Source organism: Enhydra lutris, unplaced genomic scaffold, assembly GCF_002288905.1.
Source record: "Enhydra lutris kenyoni isolate GAN:26980312 unplaced genomic scaffold, ASM228890v2 scaffoldscaffold38, whole genome shotgun sequence".
Lineage (NCBI taxonomy): Eukaryota > Metazoa > Chordata > Mammalia > Carnivora > Mustelidae > Enhydra > Enhydra lutris.
The window spans coordinates 16,250,599-16,267,439 of NW_019154122.1; the positions used below are offsets into that span (position 1 = coordinate 16,250,599).

General features: G+C 61.0%; 1 protein-coding gene across 6 annotated transcripts in view; it reads left to right on the top strand.

The window, feature by feature from the left end:
• LOC111154679 (nephrocystin 4) overlaps positions 1–12,128 on the top strand; it is a 108,780-nt gene extending 96,652 nt beyond the window's left edge. For 3 of the 6 annotated variants that reach the window (XM_022514493.1, XM_022514494.1, XM_022514496.1), the window contains exons 22-31: positions 2,392–2,618; positions 3,216–3,402; positions 4,199–4,282; positions 7,329–7,485; positions 8,060–8,145; positions 8,689–8,774; positions 9,686–9,857; positions 10,476–10,655; positions 10,886–11,029; positions 11,579–12,128. In XM_022514493.1, coding sequence (XP_022370201.1) covers positions 2,392–2,618; positions 3,216–3,402; positions 4,199–4,282; positions 7,329–7,485; positions 8,060–8,145; positions 8,689–8,774; positions 9,686–9,857; positions 10,476–10,655; positions 10,886–11,029; positions 11,579–11,719 — 1,464 coding nt within the window. In that variant the 3' untranslated portion in view covers positions 11,720–12,128. Of the gene's footprint in view, positions 1–2,391; positions 2,619–3,215; positions 3,403–4,198; positions 4,283–7,328; positions 7,486–8,059; positions 8,146–8,688; positions 8,775–9,280; positions 9,387–9,428; positions 9,542–9,685; positions 9,858–10,475; positions 10,656–10,885; positions 11,030–11,578 lie in introns of those variants that run through there. The other 3 variants (XM_022514497.1, XM_022514498.1, XM_022514499.1) reach the window with 3 other exon arrangements.
• The last annotated feature ends 4,713 nt before the right edge of the window (positions 12,129–16,841 follow it).

A 16,841-nucleotide genomic window follows, 5' to 3' on the forward strand; every position in this document is an offset into this window, starting at 1 on the left:
GGGCCTCAGGCCAGGGGCTGTGCCTGGGAGGTGGAGAGCAGTGCCAAGCGTGGTCTGCTTCCTTGGTGCTGACGCTGGGCGCTGGGCATGCTGATGGTCTGGGGGCTTCTTGGGGGAGTCCTGGGCACAGAGTGGGGCCAGATGCCTGTGCTGGTGTCCCAGCTGTTGCTGGGGACAGTCCCAGCATCCGCAGGAAGGTGGCTCCGTTTCCGTGGCACCCGGGACGGCAGCCGGCCCCACCATCTGCTGTTGGCCCGCGTCAGCCGCTATGCGCGTCAGCCACTGTGTGCGCCGGCGGAGCCCCAGCCGTGGGAAGACCAGGCACCTTCTCCATGGGTCCCCGGCTGGGGAGAAGGGCTGGTGGGTTCTCTCCTCGTGTGGCGGTCGTCGGAGGCTGCAGGCTGTAGAGCAGCGCCGTCCCCAGGGCCCTTGGCTGGGACTCCGGACCCACCATTCTGTGTGTGAGCAGGTGCCCCCGCACGCAGAGCCTGGTACCGAACAGGCAGGCCTGGGGCCCCTGGGACCGGCCCCCACTTCTGCCCCTGCAGCCCTCGGGTCGTCCCGCACAATAACAGTTCAGGGGCACTAACCCCATTCGTGTACTCATCCCGTGCTAAGACGAGCTTTCTTTCCAGAAATCCTGGCAAAAGGCTTGCCAGTCTCACTGCTCTGGTTGGATACGGTGCCCACCCTTGACCTGGTCACCAGGCTCTGCCACTTGTGGGGACCCGAGGGCTCCCCTGAGTGCCCTCATCCTTAGCCTGGCTGACTTTTGAACCTAATGAGCGGTCAGGCAGGGTTGTGGCAGAGAGAGACCAGAGTGTCACGTCTGTCACTGGTGACTCTGGCGATGTAGTAGAACGGACCGTTCTCTGTGGTCGGGGTGCTCGTGCCACGGAGTCTGGAGTTAACTCGAGCCCAGCCACCTGGTGAGGCGTCCGGCCGTGGGCCACTGACCCCAGCGCTGGTGAGGGGCGGGGTGAGCCCCTGGTGCTGTGTCCAGCCAGTTCGATCCCAAAGGGAAAGGTTGAGGGAAGGCAGGGCTAGGCCTGCCTGGTTCATGCTCCAGAACTTTCTATCAGAGAAGTCGCCGTATGTCCTGTGGGGCAGAGGGAGGCCTGGGTGCCAGGCTTCCTGACAGCTTCCTCTGTGGTACAGAACGACACAGGACAGGCAAGGAGAATCTCTCCTTACAACCCCCAGGGTCACGCTTTTCACCCTCTGGTGTGTGGTGAACTGGGGAGCAGCTGTCACTGTGCCCTGCCCCCAGTCTTTCCCTGAGAGCCTGTGGTGGATGGTCCACTGGTGGCCGTCCAGAGTTTGTCCCTGCAGCTTGGGAGTGGGTCAGAATAATGCACTGTCTCAATTCAAGTTTCTCAGCCTAAACTACGTCTGGCCATCCCACACTCCACGAAGAAGCTCCATCGTCTGTGTGGGGAGGTCTCAGATATGAGCACAACCACCCTCCTGTTTCAGATCCCCAGGGAGAAATGAAAGGTTCAGCTTCAACTCCCTTGTGAGGGGAAGGCCAAAGTTTGGGATGTTGGAAAGTCAGTATCCAAAGTAATTTAATTTAGAAAACAAATTTGGTTCTTACTTGTTGAGTTGAAATCCAGAGGCTCTCAGACAGCCTCTGCCTTCTGACGGTCGGGCCTCGTCCACATTCAGAGGTTCTCAGCACGGGGCCCGCTGCTTCCCCAGCACAGAGCGGCGTGGGGCGGGGGCGTCTACTAGGTCTTAGATCCTGCTGGGCAGCCTCCAGGGTCCTCACTCTTCAGTGTAAGTCCCACGGGAAACACGAGCCAGCCTCCAGCCTCCAGAACACGTCATTTCGGCCAAGCCCCACGAGTCAGGCCACGGAGCAAGGAGGTGAGGAAGGACCTGGGGCTGAGCCCCCCCCGAGGCAGTGTGCCAGCCGAGTGGACTGTGGCCCGGCTCAGGTCTGTCAGGCCCTGCTCACATACCGGGCTCCTGCTATGACGCTGGGGACCTGGTCAGTGAGCCCAGCTCCCATCTTAGTGGCTTTGAGGCTGCGTTTTCCTCTTTTGTTAGAAACCTCTGCTGCTGATTCCAGTGTGACCAGATGCCAGCCTTGAGGCCACTGGGAGAGCTGGCCTCGTGGGTGGTTGTCTTCTCTTGGGAGCACGCGGGGCCGACCCTGCCTCCTACAGGGGAGACCACCGCAGGGCAGAGAAAAGCCAGGAGAACCGCATAGACCTGTTTTCTGTCCTCTGGACCTGGGGTGGGCCGGTCCCATCCAACCCAGGAGGCTGAGGAAGGGGGTGGTGGGGATTCCGGGAAGAATTTGGGGAGTGGGAGAGGTGGCCGAATGGCCCTCGGGAAGGAGAGTAAGCCCAGGACTGTGACCTGGTTTGGCCCCTGTGTCCGCAGGCTCAGCAGAGCGTCCGCGCCCAGCACACACGCGACCTGCAGGTCATCGCTGCCTATCGGGAGCGTATGAAGGCCGAGAGCATCTCTAGCGCGCTGAGCCTGGCCATCACCACCACACACACCATCCACGTCACACTGGGCACTGCCGAGTTCTTCGAGTTCGCCCTCAAGAACCCCCACAACATGCAGCACACTGTGACCATCGAGGTGGACAACCCCGAGCTCAGGTGGGCGTGGGTGGCGGCCCCACACGTGCGGTGCCCCCTGGGTGACTCGGGTTCTCCCTGAGATGAAAGCTGAGCTGCTCTCGACCCTCGAGGGTCCCACTGGTCTTGGCTTTTGCCCACGGTCCCAGGTGCTGGCTCTCATGGGCGGGCAGGGGACTCAGCAGGAAGAGCGTCTTTGCCTCAGAGCCGGTCTCCCTGCCTTGTAGTATCACCCGGGACGGTCTCAGAGCTGTGCCTCCCCATATTCTAGCATCACTGGGACTATCTCAGAGCCCATGTCTCCGCATCTTCTAGCTTCATTCAGGATGGCCTCAGAGCCCGTGTCTCTTCATCTTCTAGCATCACCCAGGATGGTGTCAGAGCCCTTATCTTCTAGTATCACCCGGGACAGTCTCAGAGCTGTGTCTCCCCATCTTCTAGCATCACTGGGACTGTCTGAGAGCCCATGTCCTTATCTTCTAGCTTCATTCAGGATGGTCTCAGAGCCCGTGTCTCTTCATCTTCTAGCATCACCCGGGATGGTGTCAGAGCCCTTGTCTTCCTGCCTTCTAGCATCAGTCGGGACGGTGTCAGAGCCCATTTCTTCCTACCTTCTAGCATCATCCAGGACAGTCGGGAGTGGAGGTACTTCAAGGACGCGGCTGAGCTGAACACACCGGTGGAAGAGGACATGTTCCATCTCCGAGGGAACCTCGCCCCGCAGATCTTCCTACGTCCGCGGGAGACCGTCCACATCCCCTTCCGATATCAGACCTTCTCTGTGGGGCCACTGGCCTTGGTGCAGGTGAGCAGGCCTTTCTTCCGGTGCCAGACGGGCTTGTCAGGCACATGGGGAAGTCCCACTTGGCTAAAAATTGGAAGGGGGGCATTCCCACGTGTCTCCCTGTGCTGCTCAGACCACACAGCCTACAGAGGTCACCTGCTCCACTAGCCTCTGGGTGTGCATGCACACAGGGGCCTCGGGAAAGGCCAACCGTCCCCTCTGAGTACTCTACCTCTCGGGCACAGAACCTCTCCCTCACCTCAGAAGAGCTGATGGGCCGGAACTTTCCAGCATTCTGTGTTCTTAGTTAATGTCTGCCCACGTCTTCTGTAGCGTTTGCTTCTCTGCAGGACGCGCAGGCTTGGAGGTTTCCAGTGCTGGGTGCGCGTGGTCCCCGCGGTGCGACGGGTGGGGGCCGTGGGGGCGTGCAGGGCCTGCGTTTCATCCTTTTTGCTGAACTTTTGGGCTCAGCTCCGTGGGATCGTGGTGCTCACTTCCGTGGGCTCGAGGCCCCCCCGAGCCTCACAGAATCCTGTGGCGGCTCTTTGGGTGCACTTTGGGGCAAGTGGTCATAAGGGCCGTGAAGATGTCAGGCAGAGCCGGCTTGCGTGTCGGGCGGGCCTTCAAGGTTCTCGGCCGCCCCTGCTCCCTCTTCGGGGGTGAGGCTGGTTCCTGGCCGTGGCCAGCCACGCTGTGATAACAGATGAGACCATGGACGGGAGCCCTCCGCCCTGGCGGGAGCCGTCCTGCAGGTGGGAGGGCCCATCGCCCTCGGACCCCGTCTCGTGACCTGCTGGTGCCGGCTGGTTTCTCACAGGCCTCTGCTGAGCTGAGATCTGAGAAGGGCACGGATGCCGGGTCGCCCCAGAAGTCCAGTGCGATGCCCACTAAGCATGCCAAGGTAAGGGGGCAAGATCCCTCTGCTTCCCGACAGCTCCGGGGTCTTGCACTGAGAGCCAGGTGTCCTCTGAGCGGACCCAGTGACGTGTCCATGACTTCAGCTGTTAGGTCGCTGGGGCCTGGCCCTGTGCCCTACCAGTGTGTGGGTGGTGGTAAGCGGGCCCGTGGAGGTGGGCTTTTCCTGTTCTGACGGGGCAGTGACTGCTTCAGGTGACGCTGGTCTGGCCTGCATGTGGGTGTCTGGCCCGGAAGCCCCTCACTGGCCACTTGCACCTTGTAGCCCTTGGTGCTCTGGGTGCCTGCCGCACGCCCTGCGAGGACAGCTGTCCCGGCACGCGGGTACCACACACGGGGGTGAGACGGGCCCCTGACCCTCGCCCACAGCATCCCCACGTCCCTAGAATTAGTGTGGGCCTTGGGGTTACTGCTGGGCATCCTGCCTGGAAGGGAGGAGCAGCTTGCCTCTAGGATGTCCTGAGGGGTGCTCAGGACACTTGTTTTTAGGACTTTCTGAGGCTTTTTTTCTGGGCAGACGAATGCCTTTAGAAGTAGTTTGAAAGTAAAAATAAAAGCAAAAGGCTTTGCTCCCCCCCTGCCCCGAGAACAGACTATTTCAGTGAGTCCCGATGGGAAGCCGGGTCCTGATTACAGGCCTGCGTCCCTGCCTCACTGCGGAGGCTGTTTGTGCCCACAGCCCCGTCACGGTGGAAATTGCTTTATTTTACCTAACGTGGAGGCCCAGCTTTGCCTCGTTTAAGGAATACGTCGGCTGTTCCCGTAGGGCTCTCGGTGAAATCTGAGAGGCTACCACACTCTCCGTACGTGCACTTGGAGTTTGAAGGCAGACCCCAGAAATGGTATGAGTTCACCCGGGTTAGCTCAGTGTGCGTCCCTAACGGATAAGGACTCGTGGCCTCGCCGTGTGCTGCTGCCCCTGCCCCGGTCAGACCCTCTGAGCTGCCTCGCGTCCACCCTGTGCTTCCTTGTCTTCCCACGTGTGGTTCGGGTGAGTCCGGCCCACGGAGCCCAGGGCCCCGTGTCTGTTCTCCCTCTCGGAGTCATGGCCCACACGCGCTTTCAGGCTGGGGAATGGGGACGTTCAACTCGTTCCATTCTTCCTGGACTCCTTAGCGGGGATTCTGCCATGAACAAGAATTTCCCCCCAGCAGTTCGGTTGCCCTGAGATATTTTATACCAGAGAGTCAAGATAAACACTGGGTTCTCCCATCTCACTGGTCAGCGCTCATAGCACCGAATTACGCCCCGGCCACCCCTAGAGACGTCAGTGTTTTGGAGTCTCTTTGTGAACGCACAGGGGTACGTTTGCTGCTTCTCATCTGTGGGGGGCACCGGGCGCTGGAACTGCCCGCTCCCTGCCACTGCCATCCCTTTCCAAGCACTGTTAACTAAATTAATGGCTCGCGTGTTAACCAGGTCACTGGAAGGGTAAAACCAGAACGCCAAGCTTTCAAGGAGGTGGACTCGGCCAGAATGGCTGTCTGCGCCCCCTGTGCTGGGGAGCAGCGGGCCGAGCTGGAAATACTAGGACTTGGTCACAGAGTGGGCGGTCAGCCTGGGCCCCCGCCTGCAAGAGGGGGCTGCCTGGCACTGCTGGGGCTGCTCTGCGGAAAATCACATCCTGGATCCGAGCCCCACTGTGGGAGGAGCTGCCGCTGTGGGACAAGGACGGGTCGCTGGCTGAGGCTGACCAGAGCCGGGCTGTCCCGTATGCTTCTAGGAGCAGCCAGGGGAGCAGAACTGTGACCAGAGCAGGCGAGGGCAAGGGGGGTGGTGGCTGGGGGCAGAGGCTGGGACAGCCGCTGAATACACACGGGGTCTCGGTGTGTGGGTGCCCTTGCGGCCAGAGCATCAGGGCACAGGTGACAGGGCAGCCACTGTGCTTGCGGAAGCTGCTGTCCCACGAGACGGGGAGACACCAGGTGGAACTCTGGCCAGGCCCCAGCAAGCGCAGCATGGCGCAAGGATCCGAAGGTGGGAAGACCGCAAAGACGAGCCAGGACGGTGCCCACAGGGTCTGGAAGGGGCTTCCCCGGGCGGGCATGGCAGGGCACCCGGAGCTCACTGTGTGGCTGGCGGGTCCAGCCCGGCAGGGATTTTGGCCCCTGGTGGCTGTCCTGTTACGACTTAGGACTTCAACAGAGCTTTACATATTCTAGCTTTTTGTATGCGTACGTCTGAGAGATTTCACAGTAATCGTGTCTTCCCCGTGTGGAAGGCTTGTCTGGGGGCCCGGGAGCTGTGTTGATGTGGGGAGGCTGCCTCCGGGGCTGGGCTTCCGCCCTGCCCTCATTCGGGGGCCCGGAGGGCTTGGGGCCAGACTGAGTTGGGGAATAAAGATATTTGTTCTTTCTTTTTTTTCCTTTTTAAAAGATTTATTTGGTTTTCAGAGAGCGAGAGGGAGCTCGTGTGCACGGGGCTGGGGGGCAGAGAGAGACTCTGAAGCAGACTCCCTGCTGAGCGTGGAGCCTGTGTGGGCTCAGTCTCGCCCCCTGAGCCGAGACCAAGCGCTGGATGCGTAACCAACTGAGCCACCCAGGTGCCCCAGCAACCTTTTTTGTTTTTTTTTTTTAAAAAGAGGTTTATATTTCTAGTCTCTTTGGTTTAGGTCCTTTTACCCTCTGGAATCAAAGAGCTCATGGGCTCATGGTCTGCCACATGCACAGGGACCTGGTGAGGTTAGCGTCAGACCCTCCGAACGGCTTCCCCGCACGCGCACGGCAGCGTGCTGGAGGATGGGATGGCGGCTGAGGGGGGTCTGCCGTTGGGGCTGCAGACCTTCCAGCTGGCACTAGGGGCGTGTGCCGTGCCGAGAGCTAGCAGTGACGGCAGCCACATGCGATGGGTGCGTCCCAAGAGCACTTGCACGCGCCGTCCTTCGCCGGCGCCGTCCCCTCGGTGTGGGCACCTGCAGGCTCCATGCCCCGTTCTCACTGTCCCTCCCTCCTCGCGGGGGCGAGTGGCCCCTTGGAGGTGTCTGCGGGCCCGCCGACCGGTCCTGACACCGGCGCCGGCTGCTGTCTCGGCAGGTCTCGTTCCGGGGCAGCGGCGGCAAGCCCCTCGCCGTGCTCTGCCTCACCGTGGAGACCCAGCCCCACGTGGTGGACCAGGTCTTCCGCTTCTACCACCCGGAGCTCACCTTCCTGAAGAAGGCCATCCGCCTGCCTCCCTGGCACACACTTCCAGGCAGGTCCCGTCTGTCCCCGCGGCGGCGTTCACAGGTTCAGCAGGTGGAGAAGGTTTTTCCCTGAGGGTGGTAACGGGCGTCCTCGTGTTCTCCCGTGAGGCTCTACTCCGACCCGTGACCCGCCTGTAAATTCTGCCACCTGCCTCTGTCCTTTGCAATGGTGACCTCCTTGCGTCCTCTGAGACGGCAGGGTGTGCCCTCGGCTGGCTGATTCCGCCTCCTGAAACCCGTGGCCCCGAGGGCTGTGCCCAGAGCATACTTGTGCCTTCGGCTGCCGAGTCACTTGTCTGGTTCCAGTCTGGTACCTCCGGAACACGACGGTGTCTTCAGTGTCGCGCACCGTACTCCGCAGTCCCCCCATTTACTTTTGGTCACTCCCTTCAGATGAGTCCCCGAGGACACGGCTTACGACAAGAGTGTCAGTCCTGTGTAGATGGGACAGGGGGAAGGGTGGCGTCGCCCCTTTCCTAGTCCGCTGAGTACATGTGACGGGCCAGGCCTGCCCCAGACAGCACGTGACACGGCCCAGGCCTGTCCGGAAAAGACATTGGTTCTGGATATTCCCTGCCCCAGGTGCTCCTGTGGGAAGACCCGGTGAGGAACCCCCGGTCCATGTCCGATGTAGCGACCCCAATGTCATCTGTGAGACCCAGAATGTGGTGAGTTCTGCCGAGCCCGTCCCCCTGCCCGTCCCCTGTTGTCTGAGCCCACGGGCCTCCCACAGCCTGTTCGTTGTAGCTTTCCGTTAAGTGGGGTCTTCCTAAGGTGCTGACGGGCTGCACTGACGTCCCTGGGGGAGATTTATGCAGGAGTGTTCATCTTTTCTGCCGGCAATCAGTTCTTTGATTATCTGAATTTAAATAAAAAAAGGGATGAAGCAAAGTGAGTGGTAATTAAGCCTCTTATTAATTGCCATTGTGTACAGAATAAGGGCAATAATTGTGTTATGACTGGTTAGGAGACTGGATAAATTCTCCTGCAGAATATAATTACGGATCTCAATGTGAAATCAAGAAGTTAATGACTTTCTTTTCTGCAGTGAAAAAAAAACCAAAACTGAATTCTGACTAATACCGAAAATTAAACACCTGTTTGGGGGGAGGGAGCCTGGTCCCCGCTGCTTCTGTTTCATGCGGGCTCAGGGGGCTGGGCTTGGAGCAGGGAAGCAGGCGGGGTTCTGAGGGCGCTCCCGTGTCCACCAGGGCCTCGGGGAGCCACGGGACGTGTTCCTGAAGGTGGCTAGTGGTCCAAGCCCAGAGAGCAAAGACTTCTTTGTCACTGTTTACGCGTAAGTCCGTGGACCCAAACCCCGGTGGTCTGGAGGGGTGGGCGGGGGTGGGAAGCAGGTGGAGTGTTGGAAGGGCTGGCCCAGCTCTCCCAGCTCCTGACGGGGCTCCTGTCAGGCCTGTGGCCACAGGAGGGGAGACTCCAGGGCTGGCAGGGGCCTCGCAAAGGACGCCCTCTGACCAGAGCAGCACCGGTGGCCCGAGGGACGCGTGGAGAGCCCGCCCAAGAGAGAGACTCGAGGCGGCGTCTGCCCCAGTGCAGTGTCCGGCTCTGACCAGGGGAGGTGAGGGTGGAGGTCGTTATCCTTCCGTGCCTGGGACGGTGACCGTATCGCCCTCCCGCTTCTCCCACTCGGCTGAAATGACCCTGTTCCTTCACCTTTTCCACGAAGTCTCTTGTTCTAGTCCCTTGAAGGAGGATCTTTTAAAACTCAGCCAGGCTGGGGGTTTGGGATGGGACATCTGAGAATGGGGGGTAACTGCTCGGTGTCTGTCTCGGACTGTGCAGATGAACCCAGGGGACAGGGTCACTGAGCCCCACTTACAGCAGAGGGCTGGTATCCTCCTGCGGCTCCAGGCAGCTAGGATGGGGCCCATGAGCTCTGGCCTGCATGACCTCCAAGCCCACAGACCCTTCGGGGTGCTGCTGTCCACAGGCTTCACCGCAGACCACCTGGTTTGGGACGGCGACATTTCTGGCAGAAGCCCACATCGTCATTCATGCTGGTGTCACGGTGCAAAGTCAAAGTGGGCCTTCAAAGTTGGGAAGGTGGCTGCGGGGGTGACGACAGCTGGGCCCCCCGTCTCCTTGGCCCCTGTCCTCCTGGCCATCTTCTCGGCCTCTTCCTGGCTCCTCTGTCGTCTTAGGGCTGTTGTCCTCCCCAGTGCTGGTAACGGCTTCTGTCCTGCGCAGGGACCGCTGGCTGGCGACGCCTGTCCAGGTGTGGCAAGTCCACCTCCACTCCTTACAGCGTGTGGACGTCTCCTGTGTCACAGGCCAGCGGACCCGCCTGTCCCTTGTCCTTCGGGGGACGCAGGCAGTTAGGAGAGTGCAGGCTTTCACCTCGCACCCCCAGGAGCTGAAGGTGGGTCCCTGCGTGTTCTCTGGCCTCTCGCCGTCCACACCCCACCCTGGGAACGGACGGTATGGGGACTGGTTCCAGCTGGCGTGGGTCCCGAGGACAGGCTCACGGCTCCTCTGGGGCTCCTGGCAGAGCCTTCATTCCAGTTGCCTTTTACTGGATACGCCGTCCTGGGACGACTGATCTATACACCTCAGAGGCCAGTTAGAATTACTGGAAGGCAAATGCTAATAGCAGGTCTGGAATAAATTTAGCCGCTGCTATGTGTCTGGATAACGTGGGCCGTGCAGACTCCTTGCCAGGCTTTGGCGCTGGAGCTCGCCGAGCTCTCCCTCGGCTGGGGCGGCTCTGGTTCTCGGGGCACCACGGCCACACGGAGGGACGCACGCGTGGTGATGCAGACCGGGATGCACTGTGGGCCTGATCGCGTGGCCGGGTCTGCTCTCAGATGTGTCACTTGGGCCCCTCCTGCCCTCACGTAGGCCGTGTGGCCCCCCTGCTGCCCGAGTCGCTGGGGCTTCCTTGGGGGTCTCTCTGTGGCCTGGGCTTCGGGCGTCGAGGAACCTGCGGTCTGCACAGTGTGGGCACCGCCTCCCAGCCCGTCTCTCCTCCCATTCCCAGACGGACCCCAGGGGTGTGTTCGCGCTGCCGCCGCATGCGGTACACGACCTGCACATCGCCGTGAGGCCCCGGAGGGCGGGGAGCCGCTTCATCCACCTTAACCTGGTCGACGTGGACTACCACCAGCTGGTGGCCTCGTGGCTCGTGTGCCTCTCTTGCCGCCCACCTCTCATTTCCAAGGTCAGGAGGGGCACGCAAGGTGGGGGTGTTGGGTCACCTGATGTCACCTGGTCCTGTGACCTGGTCTCAGGTGGGAGTTTCCTCCTCCGCGGCCTGGGGGTAGGGGTGTGGTTGCTTCCGCAGGGTGAGCCCCCTCCGCGGGGGTCTGTTGTATTTAGGGAGAAGCCCCAGGTTGGGCCACACGTGCGGGGCAGGCTCAGCAAGGGTGCCTGCTGCTGCCGCCCCCACAGGCTTTCGAGATCACGCTGGCCGCGGGGGATGGCAAAGGCGCCAACAAGCGCATCACCTACACCAACCCCTACCCCTCCGCAAGGACCTTCCACCTGCACAGCGACCGCCCGGACCTGCTGCAGTTCAGGGAGGACTCCTTCCAGGTGCGGGCGCTGTGCGGGGCGGCCAGGGCTGTGGGGCCGGGGGTTCAGGCTCTGCTGCTCCCGGGAGCCCCGGCCCGCATTTGGGGGCGGTCTGGAGAGAGTCCGGGGTGGTGGGAGTGCCGATCTGGCCTGGGGATGGTACTGGGTGTGGGGGGCCAGGGCCCCCTCTTTGAGCTCTTCGGCCTGTGCTTCTGGGGCCCCCACATCTGGGCCCCGTTGCAGGGTCCTGCTGGCTCACCTGCCCCGCAGCTGATTCACAGTTTTGTCCATAAGTGCCCTGGAGTTAGCCTTTTCTCTGTTGTGAGCATTGGGAAGAAAGTACAGCTCGTCACAGTCAGGGGAGGGTGTACTGCAAAGCCAGCCCCCGTGTGGGGAGGCAGCTGGATCCGCTGGATCAGCTCAGAACAGCAGGTGCCTGGAGTCCCGCGGCCTTGGGCTTTGGGGTCTGGGGCCTCAGCTAAAGCTCCTCTGTCGGATCTGCGGCTGTGGAGCCTGCGGGAGGAGAGGGCGGCGGCCAGGGTAGGGCTTGGACTGGATGCTTGCTTCCAGGTGGGGGGCGGCGAGACCTACACCATCGGCCTGCGGTTCACTCCCTGTGAGAGCACCGGGGAGGAGGAGATCCTGATTTACATCAACGACCACGAGGACAAGAACGAAGAGGCCTTTTGCGTGAAGGTCACCTACCAGTAGGGGAGCCGCTGGCCCTGCTCCCCCGCCCGCTGCTGCGCAGCAACAGACCCTGCGACCTGCGCGGGCTGCTGGCGAGGGTGGGGGGACCACCGAGCTCCGGCACGGCTCGCAGGCCCGAGTCCAGGAAGCCTCTGCCGGAGCCAGCCGTGCGCCCAGGCCCCCGGCGTTCTGGGGTGGGGGCTCGGCGCCCAGAAGCACGCGGCCCCGCTCTCCACTGCAGTCGGGCAGGTGTCGCTGCCTGTGACGTGCCCATTTGCTTTATAGTGACGTGTGTTTTATGAATCATCTTAGGTGATAAAATTATGTTTTCTTACTGGGTTTTGTACATACATTATTTGCTATGCAATGTTTATATTGGTATTCTTTCATACCTTTTCTTAAGTTGTGTATGAAATACTAAACTTCCACCTGTTTTCTCTATTGATGGTTTCTTGAGTGTTTTCTGTTGTTTTCAACCTCGTCAGACGCTCTGACATAACCAGGCATAAGCATAGATTTCCCTTGAGGACAACAACACAGCTGAGGGACAGTGGGGTGGCTGGGGGCCTCTGGCCCCCCGGAGAGTCGGCTTGGGACTGACTGAGGCAGGTGAGGCACCTGACCTCTGCCTCTGTTGGTCATGGCTCCCGTTGTCCTGGCCACCCTCCCGCCCGCCCGCCACCAGTAAGGACCCCTGTGATTACATTGGGCCCACCAAAAAACTCGAGATGACCGCTTCGTCTCAAGATCCTTACCTTAATTCCACCTGCAAAGTCCCCTTTTGCCTGTCAGGTCACTCAGTCACAGCTTCCAGGGATTAGGATGGGGACACCCCAGGCAAGGAACCTTTTTCTGTCCGCCAGAATCCCGTTGGCCAGAACCCAGCCACGTGGCTGCCCTGGCTCCATGGGGCCTGGGAACGGCCCTCCTTTCAGGTGTCGAGTATAGATAGCTGGGAGCATTGTTACTGAGCAGCAGGAGCAGGGGAATGTGCACAGCCTTGGCCACAGCTGTGGGTGGGGAGGTGGAGAAGTGGCCAGGCTGGAGGCCCACTGGGAGGTGGAGGGCAGGACGGAGGGTGGAGTAGAGCCGAGAGAGCACCGTGTGGTTTTACAGGAAAACTTTACTTTCCGTTAGTTGCGAATGCGGGTGAGAAGGAAGCAGGGGAGCCTGAGCCCTGGCGAGCGGCCAGCCAGGCTATTCCCAATTCTGGGCGATGAGAAGGCAGCAGAATGCTGGCCAGCCCCCCGCGGGAGCAAGCCTGTGGGGGTTGGGTCTCTGGGGCGCCTCGAATGGCGGAGGCTTCCTGTGGTGAGGAGCGAGACCCAGGGCTGGGATGTGCTCAGACTGAGCGGGCCCGGGAGAGAGGGTCGTCGAGGCAGCCCCGTCGCCGGATGCCAGGTGCCATGTTGGAGAGGCAGGACAGCCACTGCCCCTGATTTAGACCCCGACCCTGTGAGTGGGGTTAAAGAGTGCGTCTGCGCTGCTGCTGACCTGCTCCCCGTGACCTCTGCCTGGGCCCGGGGACCGAGCCCTGCGCCCGGGTGGGCACCCAGACCAGCACGGACCGTGGATTCCAGGGAAAGCCCTTCGGGTGTACTTGGGGCTCTTTTTACCGTGTGACGACGAGCTGTCATCTTTGTTGTTCGGATGCCCCACCTGGTGTTTTCTAAGTTTGTGCGCCCGTCCCTGAGCTAGAGTTCGGCCCATCTACACCCGTGCTGGTCCAAGTGCATGGAACTGGAACCAGGGAACCGGCTGCCAGTCCATAGGGAGACCTCCAGGCCTCAGCGCGCAGCATTGCCTGCCCAGCTGCGGTGGGGCTTGCTGGGTCCTGTCCCTCACCACCACTACGCGGGCCGCTCCTCGGTCCGCCGTGCCGCACTCGTCCGTCGCGGCGTGGGGGAACGGCCTGCTCCGCCGGTCTTGCTTCGTGAGTCTTCTGCTCTTTCCGTGCTGTGTCTGGAGACTCACCCTGGCCCATGACAGTTCGGGAGATGCGCTGGCTGAACGCTTGGGTTTCGTCCTCCGAGACGACTTCACTGTTCACGGCCAGGATGAAGAAGCAGAAATGTCCCACTTCTTTCCTGCTCTCACCGGGGAGGGTGAGAGGGACCACTTTCTCCTCCTCTTACAGAAAACCTCAGCCAGACGCACGTGCTGCGGGACCATGGCTGGCCACACACGGGGTCTGTGCCGGAGGAGGTGGTAGAAGACTGCGGCCACGGGAGACTCAGAGGAGACTGAGACAGGAGTCGGGGGACCCCATTCCCAGGGCCTGCTGGCCTTCAGGGAGGTGGCTGGCGGGAGGCTGGGAGCCCCCGTGCTACAGAGGCGACCCAGCCCGGCACGTTGGTGGTCCCATGGTTCTGTGGGGACAGGGAGGGGAGGAGGAGACGGTGTCCGAGGGCACACATGCAGTGGGGGCATCTGGACCGGGCAAGGGTGACCCCCTGGGGACAGCTGATGCTGTGGGTGAGAAGCAGGCTGACTTCTCACGAGAGCAGAGAAGGAGGTTGTCTGTTTGTCTGTCTGTCGTGCTCCTGGAAGGTCTGCACAGCCTGTGACACACGGGTGCGTTCGGTGCCCCTAATGGAGACAAACTCTCCCTGAAGCCCCCTCGCTCCCTGCTGTCCGTGGCTTGTGCCCCTTCTTGTGCCCTGCGGTGCCCGTGCTGTGAGGCTCCTGGCGGGAGGTCAGGGTGTTGGGTCTTTCTGGTGGCTGGGGGGGTTGGTGAGGACTTAGGCTCCCTGCTTTCTGAGGCTGGTGTCGGGCTGAGCCGGGACGCCCCTGGCTTTGTTCTCACACCTGCTGTGTCATCGAGCCCTGGCCACAGCATCCTCTCCGAGGACCCCCGTGCGTGCTCGCTGTCCTGGCTGAGACAGGGTGGGAGAAGAGGAAGTGGGAAGGGGAAGCCCGTGGGGAATGGGACATGGGACCTTTTCATCTCCATCTCCTCCACCTCCCAGATGCTTCCAAGAGGTGGAAAGCCACGGGGCTGCCACTTTTCTTAGGGAGGCAGATCCACCGTGAGTCCATTTTGTCCTGGCACGACGGTGGGGCCATAGGCCCTTCCCTATCCCAGGTCTAGGCTCTAAGACAAAGATTGAAAGGGTCATCTGTGGCCCTTCGCTGCTGGATGCCCAGGTAGGGGACCGTGGAAACCTGCGAAACGTGCCGCCATGCCACACCAGTGTCCCTAGCGCTGGGTGCGTGCCTGTCCCCACCAGGACCCTCCCGTGTGGAGGCGGGAACGGCGGTGCCCCTCCTGGGCTGGCCTGTCGGCGCTCGAGCCGTGTAGGAAGCAGCGACAGGGCCTTCGGCAGGACAGACGGCACCAGCCGGCACAGCCGAGCTCATTCGCTTACTCATCAGTCCCTCATTCATTCATTCATTTGTTCTTTCATCCAACGTGGACTTGCGGGCGCCCCTCTGTAGGGGGGCGGGGGCATGCGGTGCCCCAAGACAGACACAGTCCCTGCCCCAGGCCAGGACCTGGCCTCCCTGTGGGACCCAGACAGTGGGAAATGGCGCGTCCTGTAGGCTCAGACGGTGATAGTTCATGAGGGGCAAAAGCAGCCTATGGGCACGAAGAGGCGATGGTCTGTCTCGAGAGGAGGTCGGGTCCTCTCCGAGGAGGTGATGTTGAGCAGAGTGTGGATGAAATGGAGTAGCCGGGAGTGGAGGGTCTGCGCCAGCTCGCAGGGGCCTTTGGGCTGCAGGGAGGAGCCCGGACTTGGTTCTTGGGGTTGTGAGGGGCTGATGGGCCTAGGGTGGACAGGCGCCCTGCCCAGGGACCAGCACGTGGGGCCAAATTAGTGATCTGCTCTAACCCAGTGGCCCGCTCGAGGGTGTGTGCTGTCCGCGTGAACACGCTGCCCACGGCCGCGGTGCCTACAGGGCTGGGGCCGCGTGGCTCGGCTGGCGGCGGCAGGGGGGGCGGCGGGCATCTGCATTTCATTACATCAGAAGAGCAGGTTGTCTACACGGGGATGTTCTTTTCCTCTTCTCTTCCCCTTCGTGGCTCCTCCTCCAAACCCCCTCTCCAGTGGGACTGTGGCCCCTGGTCGCTGTCCTGGGTACAGGTAAGGATCTGGGGCCCCTCTGGGGAGTGAGAATTGGGTACAAGGTGGGACTTGGGCTTTTCAAACCTTGATGCCCTTCTGAGCCTTTTCCTCCCTCTTTTCCTTTCTTTGTCTTTGTCTTTTCTCACAAAGAACAGAGATTTCTTTTGCGATAGATTCCCAATGTCAAAGAAAGGTCAGCCCCGTGACCTCGATCTGGCCACTCGGGCTCTTCTGCTGGGGCCCAGACCCAGGTCACGTTCACAGTGCGCTCTGGGCCGTGAAAGGTGGGCCTTCTCCATTCCGTGAACCCCAAAATCTTCTGAGCCGGTGCCCGGGACTGGAAGCAGCGTTTGGCCTTCCGGTCGCCAGTCCCGGGTGCAGCTGGCGTGCACGGCGGCCGCGGGTGTCCGTGAGAGCTGGCCTGCCTCGGGAGCTCCTGGTCAGGGACGGCGGCTGTGTTCCCGCGCAGAAAGCCACAGCGTCTTTCCATGGGAACGTTGTCGTCTCCATCGGGGCATTTTTGGGTATTACTGTACTTCCTCTCTCGTGCTCCTCCTCCTCCCCCCGTCGAAAGCCACTTTTAACTAAATGCCGTTAAACGAAAGCCAGATTAGCTGCTTCGCTTTTCCTGCGCCTGATAGTGATTTAATGCTGTTTGTCTCTATTTAGAAATAAATTAAGGCGCCTTTAAAAATCATTCCTCAGGGTCTATGAGGCTGGAAAGAACAACCATTATGATTGTTTAACAACTTTTTCTTCCTCCTGCTGTGCAGGGTTGGGGTACGCTTGCTGGTCTGACCCCCACGTCTCAATGTGCTGGTTTGTTTTATTCTCAGGCGTCTGTGCTGGGAGCTTCAGAGAGAAGGAGGGGGAGGGATGCAGCCACCAGCCTGCCTTCAGGGGGTTTGAGTGGATCCTGTGTCCGGCGTGGCCCAGGCACAGTGGGGTCACGCTGCCCTGGCTCCAACGGACTGGCAGTGAGTTTTGAGGCCCTTCCTGCTGCTGAAGGAGGCAGAGGAATGCCACATACCTGGAAAACTTTACTGGGACCCACCTGCTGGCAGTGCCCCGTGGGC